Raw genomic sequence first — 16,260 nt, 5'->3', positions numbered from 1 at the left:
TTTAGTAAACACTTCACATTAACTGAACAAGTCCCCTTTAAACGTAGCAGAAGCTAGCGTTCTTCCGCTTATGGTTACCCTGGAAATAATTAAACCAACCAGAGCCGAGATTGCGGGAGTTGTAGAAGCATAAGCCAATCACTGATGCTGTTGTTTGGGAGTCTGTCTATTTGAAACGGCAAAGCAAGCACTTTCCAACTGACGACTCGTTTGAGATCACGGTAGAGGTTTTTATTTGTCTTAAATCTTTAATGAAACAAGAAGAGATTTCCGACCAAACGTTCTAGCATTATTAGCTAAACTTGTTTTGTAGAAGCGACAGAATTGTGCTTCGATTTCTGCAGGTTTAACATTAGCTAATTCTCCTATTTATCTCAACTATAAACCTGCTTTAAATCTCATGATTCAGGCTTTTTGTTCTGGCTGCTTGGGTCTTACAGTGAATATTTCAGCTGACATTACTTTTGATTTTGTATCAAAACACTTGACTGGAAGTTATTTAGCCTTTTTGTAAACATCTACATTGGGTACCTGACCTCTCAGCAAATTACACAAAACACAGAAACGTCCACGGTCACGATTTAATAATAAAAACGAGAGTTGAAGCTATATGTGAAAAACTATGTACACTCCTACACCGTAGGATATTAGGAGAGAAAGTCGCAACTTTAAGATTATCAAATTCACTCCCTTAATGTTGATCAAAAAGTGTGACCACCTCTATGAAAGCAGGAACTTGTCAATCTGCTTTAATCTTAGAGAAGCAATTGTTTCTACCTATCAATCCGTGATGGGTTAAGGGTTCATTTCTTAACTAGATGTACATCATTCAAAAGTTAGAAACATTATATGTTCATAATGAGTGGGCTTTCTGGAAAATGTACCCCAATTTCAGACTACCAAGATTAAAGGCACAAAAAAGCAAAGAGCTCCATCAGTTCACACTGTCCGTCCTCCTTGGGAAAATAAAATACAATCTTAGACTCTACAAACTTTAATTAGTATGCTAAATGTTAAAGTTGTTAAAGTTTACAACACATTGCCCCGTTTGTTTGGAAGAGATTCAAGTACAAAGCCACGCAACAAGACTTTGGTTTGGAGAGTTGAATCTGTATATCATGAATCACATGGTTTCAGGTCACTGTCACCTTAGGAAAAAAATAAGGCCAAGTCAGAAATGATTGACCAAAACGCACAGTTCTCTGTTTGGCACTAATAATTCTTAACCAATGGGTCATGCACAGTAGTGGAGGAGTGATGCTTTGGGATTCTTTGTTCGTGGGACAGTGACAGTCTGGATTCAAGAAACTGCTTAGAAACCAGATAGAGACCTGATTATGTCTTAATTCATCTGGCCTTGGAATAAAAAAAATGGGGGATTTATTTTTACAGTTACTGTGTATAGTGGGGTTGAATATTTAGTTAGGACCTTTACGTTGTCATGAGACTGCCTTTTATTATGGCATGGGTGTGAAAAAATCTAAAATTTATGATCTATTTTCACCAGTCAGTAACTCATAATGTTTTCCTAAGTACTAAAATGATTATTGTTTATTTATTTTTACCTAGATGTCATCAGAGGATGAAGACAGTCCTGTTCTCCCCAAAGACTCAGACCGGGGCAGCTCTGTGTCTTCTGAGCTTCAGGTTGGTTAAAAGAATCCTTTGCTGTAGCTGAAAATGCAAGCTAATCTAGAAGCATACTTTGTGGGACAGTAGCAATTTGTATTTAGTCCATGCCTCATGTTTGAAATAGGACTCTATACTCTACCATCCCTGAAACCTTACACTGGCATAAATGGTCACATCTCAAAACAGGCATTGTTAGCTGTAAAACTAAGGCTAATTTCTTCAAAGGTTAGACTTTTTTTATTTTTTTCACAATTTGGAATGAACAAATAGATTTCTATTTTTAGATCACAGTTTTTGTTTAGATTTCATGTTCAAGAAGCTGCTTTTTCACCCAGTCTAATGTTCTTTATGTGCAGCAAATAATTTGGTCCTCCATACGTCTCATAGACATTTGTTTGTTTGTGTGTTTTTAATCAACAGGATGAGTATGAGGAGCTCTTTCGCTATGCTGTTGTCGCCCCCAAACGTGACCTGCTTTCTGTCGGTCAAGGTCAAAGTTCCCAGAGAACGGATGAACCAAGCGGACAGAACCCGCAAGGTAGGATCTGTATGAGGAAAATGTTCATATGCACGCATTTTCCTTCAGTTTCTCTAGCAGAAGCTAAGCATCTAATGATTAGGTTTCAAAAAGGGTTTCCCATCTCAACCTATGGCAACGGTATGTTTTTGTGCACCCTCCATTTTCAGCTTCCAGTTGACCGTAACAGAATAGATATTGGTGTCTCACATTACTTTCTGAGTCTTTCTGTATAATAACCCGTCTTAAACAGTCAATCAGCCCCCCTTCCCCTGTACCATCTCTCATTGAAGGTTTAGTGCTCTAACTTTCACTGAGCCACGCACGGCGACGCAGAGAGCAGACAGGCTGATAAGTAATGATCTCCTGGAACTCTGCCCACTCTGATCTTTAGAGTGCAGGCTTTTTCGTTTCTCGTTGCAGAATTTAATTAAGATATTGACATAAATGCATTCTTGGATGGAGAGAGCCGTGCTCATCTTATTCAGCACTCTTGCCGTCACTTATCCTGTTTTTAAACTGTCTTCTGTTTTTAGAATTCTACCTTCACAATGAAATAAATAGTTTTAATATTGATTTGTGTGTGTGTGCGTGCGTGTGTGTTTAATGAACAGTAAATTTTGATCCTTTTTGAACCATTTCCCAGATCCTGAAGCAGATGAGAGGCACTCCATCAAAAGTGTAAAATTGTCACAGGCCTCTTCTCAGGGTAAGCTGAAGAAAAAAAATGCATAAAGTGTTGCGGTACACTTTTTGGCGATGAGAATTTGCTTATAGTTTTTTCTTCACATCTGTAGATGCGTATTCTCAGTGTCTGTAATTTCTTCCTCCAGCTGAGAGGACAGCAGGTCCGTCGTCAAACAAGACGTCAGTGCGCTCCGACGCGCCGTCAGAGGATTTTCAGGCAGCGTCCAAACCATCAGACAACCAGGAGTCCCATGAGTATGCTTTCACTGAGATGTTTATCTCCGAAGAGAATCTGAGCAAAATGGAAAATATTCTGGATACGTGGAGCAACAACCTCAAGGTTAGTTTGGTTCCTCTTCCATGGAAGTTTCTTCCCATAGTCCATCAGTCTGTTTGCTTCAGCTAAAATATTTTGTTGGGTGGCTAAGTAGGGGTTACACATGGCTCAATTGTAATTGCTTTGGTTCAAGTCTGTAGCGAGGGATCAGCTTGAGTGAAGCTGACAGTTGACCAGACTAACATTGGCAATCTGGTGTGAAAGTGTTTTTATATATATATATATATATATATATAGGGTGAAAAAAAATGAAAGCGAACAATCCCTTTCTTAGCTTTAGCTTATGAATCTTAATGGCACTTTCCAGAAAAGGGTGACAGCTCCTTTCTTCTGCGAAACGGTGACCTTTTAACTATACAAGTGTCTGCTGGTGAAAGTACTTTAGATGAGGTGGATGTGTTCACCCTGCCCTTTTCCTCAGCTGTTGTACAGCTCATTCATGGAGAGCATGTGACAACCAATCAGCTGCTAATCAGTGATGAGAAAAGGCACAGAGAACCAGCTCTATTCTGATCTTGTGATCCATTAAATGAGGTTTTAGAAAAGGCTGTTTTTATGGCCCAGTAGTAAAACGCTGTTATTTTACTTTCACACCTCAAACCGATGAAGGCTTTGTTTGTCCGTGTTTTGGTGAAATCACATTATTGGCATTTATCAAGAAAGGCAGCGTGAGTTTGTGATTGTGTGGAGCAAAAAAAGAAAAAATATTCCTCAAGTTAATGGAGAACTCAGTATGTGTCAGTATATTCAACGAACCTCGGCCCCATAAAGCAATCTGAAAACCTTCTGTTAACTTCCCGCCCTTTGCTTCCTGTTCAGTCAAACGTGCTAACTGAGCTCCAGAAGTGGAAGTATGCCTTCATGGAGCGGCACAGGATGGAGATGAAGAAGGAGGCGGAAAAGCATGCAGTCCAAATGGCTGGCCTGAAGTCGGAGCTCAATACGCTGAAAGGGCTGCTGCGCACCTACGAGACGTCCAACCAAAGAAAGGATGAGGTATGTGTGTCGATCGGCTTCCTTTACGTGACGGCTCGTGACCGAAAACGACAAAACACACTTCACTTCAGTAATGGTGCAGTTTATTGCGCCGAGATTATAATTTTTTTTGCCAAACTGTAGCAATCATCTTTTAATCTTCTGTTTCCTTCATACTCTTTTCATTTATTCATTAACCCGATCGGCATGGTGATCACGAAGAAGATGAGGAACATACCGTGAACTTTTTAGACTTGCACGCTTATAGTATGACGTGTCCTCTTGCAGGTGATCAGGAATCTGAGCCTGGTGTTGGAGAGGCAGAAAGAGAAGCAGGAAAAGATGAAAACCTTGACACACTGGAGACTCCAGCATGCTGAGGCTAAAGAAGAGGTGTGGATTCCTAACTTACCTGCTTTGAGACTTAAGAGATTCTTCTTGTAGAAATCCCACCCGCGCCCCCCACAAACACACACACCCTTCTGTTGTTGATGACTTTATTTTTCCAAAATTGTTGTGTGGATAAAGTCATATACACAGCTGTCCTTTTCTCTCCAACCGTTTACTGTTTGATAATGGTCAATAGGAGCTTCTAGTGCCACAAAAATCTTAAAAAAAAAACTCTAATAAATTTTAGTGGATACTAATCTTACAGGATGAACTATATTATTAATTCTCTGGTAAGAATTTGAATCAAAATTATTATTAAAGAATGTTTTCTATAAAGCTACATTCAGTGCTTTGCAAAAACATTCAGTCTTTTCCACATTAAAGTAGCAAACTTCAATGGTTTTTATGGATTTTATTGAATTTGTCAAAACACAAAACCGTGAAGTGGAAGGAAAATATTACATGGTCGTCAATAACTGTTTACCGACATTAAATTAGATGTAGGAGAACTATTTACTAATCACGTAACTTCAGAAAACAATAAGTTGCACTAGATTTTATTTGTAGGTTTTAGAGTAAAGGGGACTCAATACAAATGCAGACCATGTTGTTTGTATATTTAAAGTGATTTGAGAACCCTTTCCAATTTTCCATCCTAACCACAGTTCTACTTTGGATTTGTCTCTACATGAAAGCCTAGTAAAACACACCAAAGTCTGTAGTTATACCAAGATCTAAAGAGTTCAAGCCAAAGAGATACTTTTGCATGGCACTGTAACTACCGCTTCTAAATCTTTATGGAAAATTGTTATCCTCTCCGTCAGCTATTTACTCAGCAGTGACACAGTAACTTTAAACATCCTTAATCTACCCTGAACAAACGTACTATTTTTCTACACCAGAATCATACCAGGCAAATTGCAGCATAGGAAAATGTTCCCAAGCCGCCCGAGAAGAAATGAAACGTGCAATTATTACCGTGTGAATATTTCATGTCGCTGTGCTCCGCTGGCAGGCTCACGCTGTTCAGGTGGCTCGGCAGCACTACACTTTGCAGCTGAAGAGGAAGGTGTGGCAGGGCTGGCACGGTCTGGTCAAAAGGCACTGGAGGAGTAAGGTGGAGCGAGCGTGCCGTTCCAGGGCCGAGGAGGTCTGCTCCCACCTGTCCGCAGAGTACGAGTTCAAGCTGGCAGAGGTAAATAAAATAATGCACTGATTTTGTTTAGCTAAATGTATGGTTGGTCTCAATGTTCTATACAAAATTTAGTAAATTTTAGTCAAGTCCTTCTTTAAATGTGTAGCTTAAGATTTATGAAGTCATTTATTAGAAATATGTTTGATTTCAGCATCTGAGTGAACAAAACTTACGGCATTTTAAATTGCATAAGTGTTTGGAGTGTTAGAGCTTCGTACAGTTGACTTAAATGAAAGAGAAATGGAGCATCAAGAAATGTAAATTAGTGTTGACAGTTTTGCTGTCTTTGCCGCTACGAGTTTGTGACTGAAAGTAACGTCAGGTAATGTTAGCAGGTTTATTAAGGACCTATGATTTCCTTCCGCCTTCACCCGTCTGTTTCCACAGCAATCCGAGGCTCTCGAGAAGGCCGAGGCAGAGATTCAGAGGCTACACGTTGAGCGAGAGCGCTATGAAGAGTCTATGAAGAAAGCCTTCATGAGGGGCGTCTGTGCCCTCAACATGGAGGCTCTCAACATGTTCCAGTCCACTGAAACACGAACAGAGCAGCTACCCGCGCAGGAACCGCATGGTTTGTTGTAAAATTCCCCTACCTGACATATTTCTAATCAGTAATATGGATAGTCGGAAACGGCACATTCACAGCCAGGCCCAGTCTAGTATTATTTCTAATAAAGTAGAAAAACATCACATGGGGGAAAAAAAACTGACAAATCAAACCTCAGATTTATGTACGATTATCCCACGTTTGCGTTTGTGATTGTTGAACGGAGGAAGCTTTTTTTTTTCAGGCATTACTCCCGATCAACCAGTTAGCGTATATTGAATTTCGTTTAAATATTTAATTTATTTAAACTACTAGAACTTAAAAAAAAAGCAAACTGCAAATTAAAAAAGTGCTTCAGCTGCATTTGTTTTAAAATGGATTATCTGAGGCACTAATTCTTGTGCCACCATCGCTTTTGTTAAAAACAATTACTTAATAATGAAGCGTATTTCTACACCCCATAAATATTAACAAAAAAAACTTTGGATTTTTCTATTTTCTTTGTGTGTGTGTCTGTGGCTGTGAAATTATGCTGACGCACATTTACTAACAAGCGTGCTAATAAACGTGGCTCTTGCTAACTCCCACAGCATGCTTTGTTCCAATGCTAACTTTGTGTCTGAGACGTATTGATTAGACACGGACATCAACACTGAGAGAAACTTCAGGCCTGCCTCTCCAGCAGTGCAGCTATGTGCTACTGACATTTGAGTGAATAAGACATGAATAACAGCAGGGGGCTACTGTCTCCTCCTGAATTCATTTATTAGATGATATAATTGTGGTATTTAATAGTGGATGTGATTATTGGTACTTTGCAAGGGGAGACTTGATGTGACTACACAATATCCCTTTACCTCAGGGACTCAATCCAGAATCTCTATACGTTTTCATCCTGTTAGTTCAATATTTCAAAACGTTGACACCGTGCTGTAACAAAAATGATCAGGATTTACCAAATTGAGCAGCCATTCTGCTGAAGCGGCTGGAGGAGGGTTTCATTATTATCAGCTTGTTGTAGCATGTTCCTTTGCTCATCCATCTGGCCTCGGCTTTAATGAGTTTTGCTCGCCGTTATCTTACTGTCAGCGCAGGCTGCTAATGTAATACTCTGTCCTGATTCTTCATAGTCTTGTCAACAATGTGCCACTTTTGCCAACTGAATAGGCACATGGAATAATTAGGCTCTATTAGTCCTGCACGGGTGTTTGAATTTTTATGTATATGTTTATTTAGTGGTAACGTTACCTTCTGTTTTTCTCGTAGATCCTTCGCCTGGCCAGGACGAGCGCGGATCAGCTACGTTGCCTAAGCATCAGCCGTTTCCCACTACCTCGAAAAGGTTTAGTCCAGTCCACTTTGACCGCCTTGAGCCTACACAAAGGGAAGCTGAGGATATGGTGAGAGACTGATAATGTACTGGGCTAGCTTTCTTTTCCTTTTCTCATTTTGTTTACACCTTTGTAAGTTTTTGCATTTATGAGTTGGTTTATGTTTTCATTTTCTTGTTCTTAGATTAGCCAGTGTGCACCAATTTTAACCTCTTCTAGGTTTTCACGCGAACAATGTGCTTGTCATTTCACTATAGATATTCATTTACACTACAGTCACTTGTGTGAAATATATGGAGACAAAGCAGTGGGAAACTGAAATGAAAGAAAAGTAATGAGTGTTTTTTATTTATTTATTTTTTATTTATTTTACAAATACAAATATAAAATGATGAGAGCAAAACTGAACTGTTTGGCTGGCTTGAAAAAAATCCACATCACCCATCGCCACAATGTTAGTACATGGTGGTGGCAGCATCATGCTGTGGGTCTGTTTTGTCCACCAGGAATATTGAGGCCCTTTCAGAGCTAGTGGAGCTAAACACAGGGAATTCCTGGAAGACGGCACGTAAAGTTTGTACTAGTTTGTGTTGGTCTTTGACATTTTCTTTTTCTTTGTGATCCCAAACAATTAGCATATTCTGTATTTCCAATAGGTTGGCCCCAGAGTCTCCATCTCTCAGGAGGAGATGCTTCCGTCCACCACAGTTTTGCACAGCTCTCTGCCACTAGGGGGCATCGCGAGCACCCACAAACAGGTTAGCGGAAAAATGATCGTGGTCAAGGGGACCTGAGGTTTTAGGGAAGTCCACTTTCACATCAGTGTAGAATCAGAGTTCAGTCTGGACAGTATGACATTTATGTCGGTGTTTTTCCAGGTCTGGATAAGTATGGAAAAGTGAAATAAGTATTTATGTTTCCAGACTTTATTCCCTTTGGCTAAATGTTGTATACTTCTGTTTGCCGTTCTTTGCGTTTTTCTTTTGCCCTTCCTCCTTTGGTTCTTTTCCTAACATTCTTCCCTCATTTCTCCATCTTATTTTGTTCTGTCCTTCCTTTCTTTTCTTGTGTCCTCTTTTTCTTGTGCTTTTCTTTCTTCCTTTCTTTCTTTCTTGGTTGTCATTCTTGCATTCTTTCTTTCTTTGCTTTCTTCAAGTCTCTGTTTTTTCCAGTTCCACATTTAGGGACTGAGCTGTGTGGTACACACACTGAACCATTCTATATTTTAAAATGGCTGTGAAGGACTAAGAAGTCTGGGGAAGTCAAAAATGTTCAAAGATGTATGGGAATAGAACACATAATTAAGCAAATATAGCTAAACTTTCCTGCCAACTTTTACTGGCAGTCTCTCTCTTTGTTACATCCGTAAAAATGCTTTTTTTCTTCTAAATGCAGCTGTGTTATCGTGTTCTTTCAGTCTGCTGCTCGGATTTTGACGGCAGGTCAACAGAAACCCTCAAAGACCGTGACGGCTCGCATCACTGCGCGAGCCGATGTCGGTAAGGTCCCACACGGCGGTCTTCAGGTGACGGGAGTAGCTCCACCAATGAGCTCTGTCGTAGTAGAACGCCATCATCCTATTACGCAGGTATGACAGGTGGTGGAGATCTGCCCTTCATGGTGTACACTAAGTCTAGCCTCCAGCTGTCTGAAGCTGTAAAATGTCTCTCTCTCGGTTCTTCCAGCTGACGGTCGGACAGGCGATCGCTTCGAAGTTTCCTCGGCCGTTCCAGCAGAGCCACACGTCCGCTGCAGGCAGAGCGTCATCGCGAACACACACCAGCACATGCAGCGTCCACTCAATCAAGGAAGTGGAATGACCACCCCCTGGTGCATTAAATTTAGTGATAGCATTTAATTTATTTTATGCAAAAATCCTCATTTGTCTTTTAAACATTCATGTGAAGTTTGATATCCTACAACAGATTTACCTCTGTGTTGTTGTTGTTTTTTTTTTTGTTTTTGTTTTTTTTAGTTGGCTTTCATTTATGTAAAGGCATAGCAGATAGAGTAGTAGAAATGTCTAGTTATTATTTACAGTTTAGGGCTTTAAATTGACCTTTACCTCATGTCAGATATTTGCTTTTAAATTATGCACATTATGAACGTGGATTTTATTGCATAAAATCATTTTTATGCATCCATTCATGATTTAGAAACAATCTAGCAGCAATGGTTGCTTACTTTCTCAATGCAAAGCCATATTTTACTGATCAGCAGCACGTTGCTATTTTCTAAATAAATGCTTTTACCACTAACTTATTACAGAAATCCATGGTTGATAATTAAGCAGACAAAACTGATCATGAAATGCAGCAACTCTTGCCGGTGTTCTCTGCGTCCGTCCGAATCTTATCTGCAAGACGAAATGACATTTGATTGAACACTGTACACCGGGACAGAGCGATGTTTGCATGCATGTCGGTTGAAGGTACCAGCAGCCTTCCTGTTCCCAGTGAGGATGAGTTCCTGGTAGAGTTGCTTGGAAGGATTGGTCTGAGCGAGCTCCTCCCTGTGGAGCCAGATCAGCAGCATCCTGTGGCCGTGCTCTCTGTAGCTGCGCTGACCTGGGAGCCAAACAAACACAACGGCATAGAGTCAGGAAAAGCAGGTCGACCCGTCAAGACGTTTTGAAGCGAGAGCCGCGAGTTCAACGGGGAGGTGTTTTGATTACAGGGTTCCTGTGTCGTCTGGCATTTGAGTAAGTAGGAGAAATAAGCGTTAATATTCATATGGGCTGAGGTTTATACAGCACTTTCCTAGTCAAGCTAGCCACTAGCCATTCACCCGGCTGCACTCAAACACACTGACATGCAGATCAGTACTCAACCAGGGCTTAAAATGCCTTGTGTCAAATTCTTCGTTCGCCCGTCCATAAATCTGTCAAATCATGCTTTTCTGCCTGTTATCTTTCTACTTTCAGTGCATCTCACTATAAATCCCTTCATCTTACATCTGACCTCTGACTATAACCTTCGCCCTGTTTGATCAGTTCATCTGTTGCTCATTCATCTGTCCACATATCCTGGGTTTTTTCATCCTTTTATCCAACCAGCCGTCAGTCATTCACTCAGTTCTTTACATTCTGAGGGGTTTTTTTTCTGCTCCTTTAAAGTCGGACTTGGAAACATTAGACAAGTATCAGTTTAGAATATTTTCTATTTCTATTTAAAGATTAGCACTCTGGCTACCAGTCTGGAAAGCTATGGAATTATGATGTGTAAAAATGCATAGGACTCCTTTTACAGTCTACGTCCTGTGACTTGAACTTGAACAGTGATTATCAGTGAAAACTGATTTTAGTTTTTAAAGTCCTGTGTGTTGGTTTTTGTGCCACCTGTCCACTGATCCTCAATAGCCGCCACTTGCTCCTTGGTGAAGGCCCAGTTCTCTGCCAGCCTTTTCCAGTCTCCGGGTTTCAGGAGCTCGTACGCCAGGCGCCAGGCAGCAGAACGGAGCTGCTTGGTTTCGTTCCGGTGGTCAAGTTTAAACGTTAGCGGATGCTCGCTGTGAACGCTTTCATTGAGCTCAGGGTTGGCCTGAAAGGGTAATTAAATCATATCAGAGGGCTGATAAAGGCCATCGGTCCCTGAAAACACAGCGCTATGGAGAGAGGTTATTGGCAAAGCACCAAAACAAATGATTAGCAATATGAATGTCAGAGCTAAGCATGTCTGCAATCATCATTCACTAATCATGTTAGTGAATCATGCATATCTTTAATTACATTTTTGGTAAATTGCCTGTCAAATGTTTCTTTTTTTTTCACATGGGATCCTTTAATGTTATTAGAGGGAACACAGCTAATTGAGCATGTGTTGGTGCCAAATAAATCATTTCTGATTAATTTGAAGCCCTGAAGACGGCATGGAGCTCATATAAACGCTACAACCGCATCAGCTAACATGCATATTTGGATTTTTTTTTTCCCTCTCACCTTTCTCCAGCTGTAGTATCTTTCTGCTTTAATGATCATGTCCACAATGATTACCTCGTTTGCTCTGGCTGCCACACCCAGAGCAGTTTTACCCTGCTACTCCAGATCCGGCACAGAAAAGGAGATTGATAAAGCAAAGCAGAATAACAACATGAGTTGTGTCATTTCTGACACAGTTTTATTTATTTTGCTTGTGCTGTGACATGAATGCATTATACGTCAGACTGTCTTGAGGTGATTTTGTGTTGAAACCATGTGTGTATTCTCACTCTGTCCCGGATTTGTAGATCCACACCAGATTTTAGCAGCATTTCCACGACTTCAGTCCTGCCGAGCTCCGCCGAGAGATGCAGCGCGGTCTGGAGTCTCTAACAGGACATGAGGCGTCTTAACAGGGTTCATACATACTTTGTCTGGATAACTCAAGTATTTTCAAAGTCCAGATACAGAAGATTGCATAGAAAAAAAAATATATATATATATATATTCCACTTCATTCTCTGTTAGCTCAAATAAATGTTGCATCTATTAGTGTTATTTTACTTTTTTGTCATTCTTTTTATTATTTCAATCCTCTCTCCCTTATTTTTTGCTTCTTCTTGTTTCCCTTCCATTTTTTATCCCTTTCTCACTTCCCTTCCTGCTTTAATTTCTAATATTCCTCTTAACTTTTCCATCCTTACTGACCAGCACTTTTATGAATTTTTTAATTTTCTCCTTCTGTACTTTTCTTTCATCTGTCTTTCTACTTCCTTCCCCACTCCTTCCCTCAAACCTACAGAAAAATTCCCCAAAAGAAGAAAATTATATCTAATAATTAATGTGGGAAAGTTTGTGACCTGACGCGCTGATGTTTCTCTGTGTGAGGTTGATCCTACCTTGTCGGCTACGTTGATGTTGCAGCCTGCTGCTACAAGAGAATGGATAACAGGGATGTGACCGTTCTTCACTGCCAGGTGGAGAGGAGCCTCCAGCTGCTTGGAGCAAACACATTTATTTATATTACCACTCCCCCCCCCAAATAAATAATAATTCAAGGTAAGACACACCAATGCTGAGAAGGACGAAGGAACTGTACCGCTCCCAGCTGGCTTGTGTTTCCTCACCTGGTTTTGAACATCTGTATGGGCGTTGTACTCTAAAAGGAGTTGGACAAGAGACGAGTCTCCGCTTTCCGAGACCACATGGAGAGCGCTGCGTTTGGCCTGCAAAGAACAGGAGTTCGGACTTATTGGCAGGTTTTAGGCAGCTTTGTAAACAGTATAAGTAAATGAATGGCAGCAGAATATGAATCATTCTTCTGATCTGAGATCGGTCGGTACCACTGTGAGGATGTTGGGGTCACAGCCGGCGTCCAGCAGGGCCAGGACGCATTCTTCCTGACTGTTATCTGCCGCCTGGTACAAAGCTGTCTCACCGTCCTGCAACACAGGAGCAAAGATAAACCAACTAGTTATTTAGCATAATATGCTTATAAAAACAACCTCAAATCAGAAATTATTCATTGAATCAACTCGGACAGGCTATTATGCAATTATGAACCATGAAATTACATGACAGCCCAGAGGTCAGAGTTCAAGTTGATGCTAGATCACAGTATGTGGTTGCTGTAACACAACTGAGTTTCGTCGGTCTTGATTAAACCCAAGTAGAACCAACAGTGGATTATCCACAAAAACCAAGAAAAGAAGAGAACGGTAACTCTGATTGTCTACCATATTGACTTCATCCCGAGTATCAAAGCTCTGCAGCAGCAGCTGGACGGCGTCCAAGTGGCCGTTCCTGGCAGCTAAGTGCAGGGGCGTGTCCCCTCTCTGCCAGAAGGAGGGGAGGGAAACAGCAACACATCAAAGAGGGTTTGACTTTGAGCTTCTTTGCAGGTGTGACACAGAGACACGCATGAGCATAAACAGCCCGAGTGATACTAGGAACAAGATGCATCAACATCCTGCGGGTGGCTCAGACGCACAGACCTTGTTGGGCTTCATTGTGGCCATGTTGTATGGCTCCATCAGCATTTTTAACATTTCAATGCTCCCATGTTCTGCTGCCAATGCAAATGGAAGATGTCCTGACTGGAATACAGAGGGAAAAAATGGAGGTGAGAACAGCAACACACAATGAATCTAAAAATTTTTTTAAAAAATCCACAACCTTATTTCAAATAACACTGACTGAGGACGATAAGGTAAATCATTCTTTTTGGTGTGTATTAAACTTTTCATATGTTCTGCATAATTCAACTGAGAACAAAAGCTTTTGAAAGTAAAACATGATCACTTTGCTGCATAAATGTGCACAGCCTGACATTTGATGCAGTTTTATCCCTCAGTACTCACTGGTAGGAATCTTTCTCCAGAACTTGACGTTTTGATATCTATCCACTTTTCCCTCCTCCAAATCTCCATGATTATGCGTGACATCACCTTGATGGTATTTATAGCTGTCATAAATTCATTCACTGAAACTCCCCAGTTCCATCTTAAGAAAAGTAACATTACTATGTTCCTTTCACCGCCATGTCTCACTGTGGGTAAGGAGCTCTTTTGATTGTGTTCAGACTTGATCTTGAAGATCGTAAAGTTTGGTTGTCTTTGAAGTGAAAGGCTTCCATGTTGCAGTCTTACACATTAGCAAAATGATGCAAATGTTAAGAGAACTAGTAGGAAAAATAAATTGTATTTCAGGTTCATCAGACTCACTAACTGATGCAGATGTAAATTTAGAACTAAATGATTCTTCATGTTCCAGATGCACTTTATAAATATGCTGTGTTTCATGATGATCTATTTTCTAATAAAACATATACCTGGTCCTCCTTGTTTAATTCTTTCATCTGCATATCATTGATAATATACTCTACAATTTCAGTGTGGTTGTTGATGGCAGCGCAGTGCATGATGTTCAGTCCTTCCTGAAGAAGAAAAAAATCTGTGAGTAGCTAGTTTTTACAAAATCTACACACCTCACCTGTCTTATTGCTATCCTCTGCGTTAAATTAGGTACATGTGTGTATTCTGTGTAAGTCAAAGAATCTCATCATGTATTTTTTTTTTTACCTCATTTTCAACCTTCTGCTCAGCCCCAGCCTGCACCAGTAATTTCAGGATCTCCAAGCTGCCAAACCAGGCAGCTAGATGAATGGGTGCCATGCCATACTGCCATAACCAGAACACAAAACTATACTTAGATATGTAACCTATTGTTCTTTTTTTTTTTTTTTTTTGGAAACATTTCCAACCATCTCACCTTGTCCTTTTGGTCCACTTTGACCCTGCGCTGCAGAAGGAACTGAGTTGCTTCCTTGTTTTTGCCTGCTACTGCGTAGTGAAGGGCTGTCCTGTTGTGCTGTTTTTGCAGTTACAGATCACGTTAGCGCTTCGTCGTGGAAAGTTTCTGCCAAACGCTTGTTCTTGACGATACTTTATGTATGCCCTTCAAAAATCAAAAAAGGCAAGCACTTTTTCTACCCACCACGTTCTTGGCGTTGACGTTCAGACTTTTTCCAAGATGCTTCAAGGTTTTCACATCATTCCTCTTTGCTGCTTCCATGAACTGCTTCTCGGTGTCGAGTACTGCTCAACACAACAGGGGATTTCACACAAACTGCATGTTATTTCACCACAAACTTGTCAACCAGCAGAAAGTCATCCTGTTCCTTGTCCTTAACTTCAGATAAATACAACTATGTGACGTGTGACAATTTATAAAAGGAAATTTAATGAAAAGGCAAATGCCCATCTGTGCTGCTTCTATTAAAGGTTTGCCCAGGATCTTCTGATCAAATCCCCTCACCAACATATGTTCGAGCATCCAGAACACACAATGTTACGAAAGCACGTCCATGGTCGTGTTTTGAGAGACATTTGATTTAAAATTGAATGAATACTGTTAAGGCTGTGTTGGCTCTCACATCTTTTAATTTTCCAGTTTTTCTGCTTGCTGTCGCAATACTCACACATCTCCTTGGTGTCAAAACTCTCATCATCAGTCTCTCTGTCCGAGTGCTTTCTCGGTCCCCTGAAATTATCCCGTTGCATCCACTTTGGGAGGTCCAGCTTTTCCTTCTTGGGACAATTATCCTTTATTTTCGTCCTCACAGACAAAACCCTTCTCTCCATTTTAACTTAATATGAATAAGTTCTTTGTAAAAGGTCAGGCAAACCGTTTTACTCAGCTTCGCAGTCTGAAGAGAAACAGCAGGACGTTAAATGGAAGCGTTCACTTGTTTCCTAAAGGTTGATCCATGTTTGCTTTCGCTGCTCACACCCACAAAAAGTCAGCTGATAATGTTTAACGTTGTCTGCCTCAGCTGTGTATGTGACTAACGGGTGGCAGAACCACAGTATTTACCTTTCACTAAAAGACATAACAATGTAATGCTGAGCATTTTGTTGACTTTAGTGCAGGATTTACACAGATCAACTAAATGCCCATTTTCATGTTATTTAGGCTGATATGTCAGTTTCAATAAATGAAAATATTGACATTTATTTCAGTGATTCTATTCAAAAAGCAAAATAACACAGAATCATTAAACATTAAAAAAGTGATCTTTTTTTAAGGACTGCTATTTCCATTAGTAATAACTCCAGCTTACAGCAGACAACACATCCAAATGCAAGCCTACGCTTGTAAACGAGCAGCACTACTGTCTTTTTTTTCTTGTTGACCCCAAAAGAAAAAAAATCTTAGAATGTTGCATCTGTTTT

The 16,260-nt window shown here is 40.4% G+C and overlaps 2 protein-coding genes across 5 annotated transcripts; one reads left to right on the top strand and one right to left on the bottom strand.

Moving 5' to 3' along the window:
* Nucleotides 1–118: 118 nt before the first annotated feature.
* poc5 (POC5 centriolar protein homolog (Chlamydomonas)) lies at nt 119–9,866 on the top strand. The gene is made up of 13 exons (XM_007559306.2): nt 119–221; nt 1,570–1,647; nt 2,053–2,170; nt 2,796–2,858; nt 2,983–3,176; nt 3,993–4,169; nt 4,437–4,541; nt 5,554–5,733; nt 6,121–6,304; nt 7,547–7,680; nt 8,268–8,369; nt 9,029–9,199; nt 9,297–9,866. Exons 2-13 carry the CDS (start codon nt 1,570–1,572, stop codon nt 9,429–9,431), a joined length of 1,641 nt encoding a protein of 546 aa, XP_007559368.1. The 5' UTR covers nt 119–221; the 3' UTR covers nt 9,432–9,866.
* On the bottom strand, nt 9,705–15,992 carry ankdd1b (ankyrin repeat and death domain containing 1B). Of its 4 annotated transcripts, none has more exons than XM_007559308.2 (15): nt 15,507–15,992; nt 15,023–15,123; nt 14,798–14,896; nt 14,608–14,706; nt 14,358–14,462; nt 13,522–13,623; nt 13,264–13,362; nt 12,871–12,969; nt 12,655–12,753; nt 12,427–12,525; nt 11,818–11,916; nt 11,549–11,644; nt 10,949–11,150; nt 10,047–10,178; nt 9,705–9,967 (listed from the first exon to the last, which is right to left on the bottom strand). In XM_007559308.2, the coding sequence occupies exons 1-15, from the start codon at nt 15,667–15,669 to the stop codon at nt 9,915–9,917; spliced, it is 1,647 nt and encodes a 548-aa protein (XP_007559370.2). In that variant the 5' UTR covers nt 15,670–15,992; the 3' UTR covers nt 9,705–9,914. The 4 variants fall into 4 exon arrangements, with proteins under 4 accessions (XP_007559370.2, XP_007559369.2, XP_016530324.1 ...); XM_007559307.2 differs by having other exon boundaries at nt 12,427–12,522; XM_016674838.1 differs by having other exon boundaries at nt 9,705–10,178.
* Between the last annotated feature and the right edge of the window lie 268 nt (nt 15,993–16,260).

The sequence above is a fragment of the Poecilia formosa genome, unplaced genomic scaffold, assembly GCF_000485575.1.
Source record: "Poecilia formosa unplaced genomic scaffold, Poecilia_formosa-5.1.2 Scaffold103, whole genome shotgun sequence".
Taxonomy (NCBI): domain Eukaryota; kingdom Metazoa; phylum Chordata; class Actinopteri; order Cyprinodontiformes; family Poeciliidae; genus Poecilia; species Poecilia formosa.
Note: the sequence above shows the minus strand (reverse complement) of the source record. Positions and strands in the feature narration are given on the sequence as shown.

Excerpts from the sequence above, each read along its gene's own strand:
- poc5 (XM_007559306.2), top strand. The coding sequence starts at position 1,570 with ATGTCATCAGAGGATGAAGACAGTCCTGTTCTCCCCAAAGACTCAGAC. Across the intron at positions 2,859-2,982 it reads GTCACAGGCCTCTTCTCAGG|CTGAGAGGACAGCAGGTCCG; the intron begins GTAAGCTGAAGA and ends TTCTTCCTCCAG. Across the intron at positions 8,370-9,028 it reads TCGCGAGCACCCACAAACAG|TCTGCTGCTCGGATTTTGAC; the intron begins GTTAGCGGAAAA and ends GTGTTCTTTCAG.
- ankdd1b (XM_016674838.1), bottom strand. The coding sequence starts at position 15,669 with ATGGAGAGAAGGGTTTTGTCTGTGAGGACGAAAATAAAGGATAATTGT. Across the intron at positions 11,645-11,817 it reads ATCTACAAATCCGGGACAGA|CAGGGTAAAACTGCTCTGGG; the intron begins GTGAGAATACAC and ends GATCTGGAGTAG. Across the intron at positions 11,151-11,548 it reads GATACTACAGCTGGAGAAAG|GCCAACCCTGAGCTCAATGA; the intron begins GTGAGAGGGAAA and ends TTACCCTTTCAG.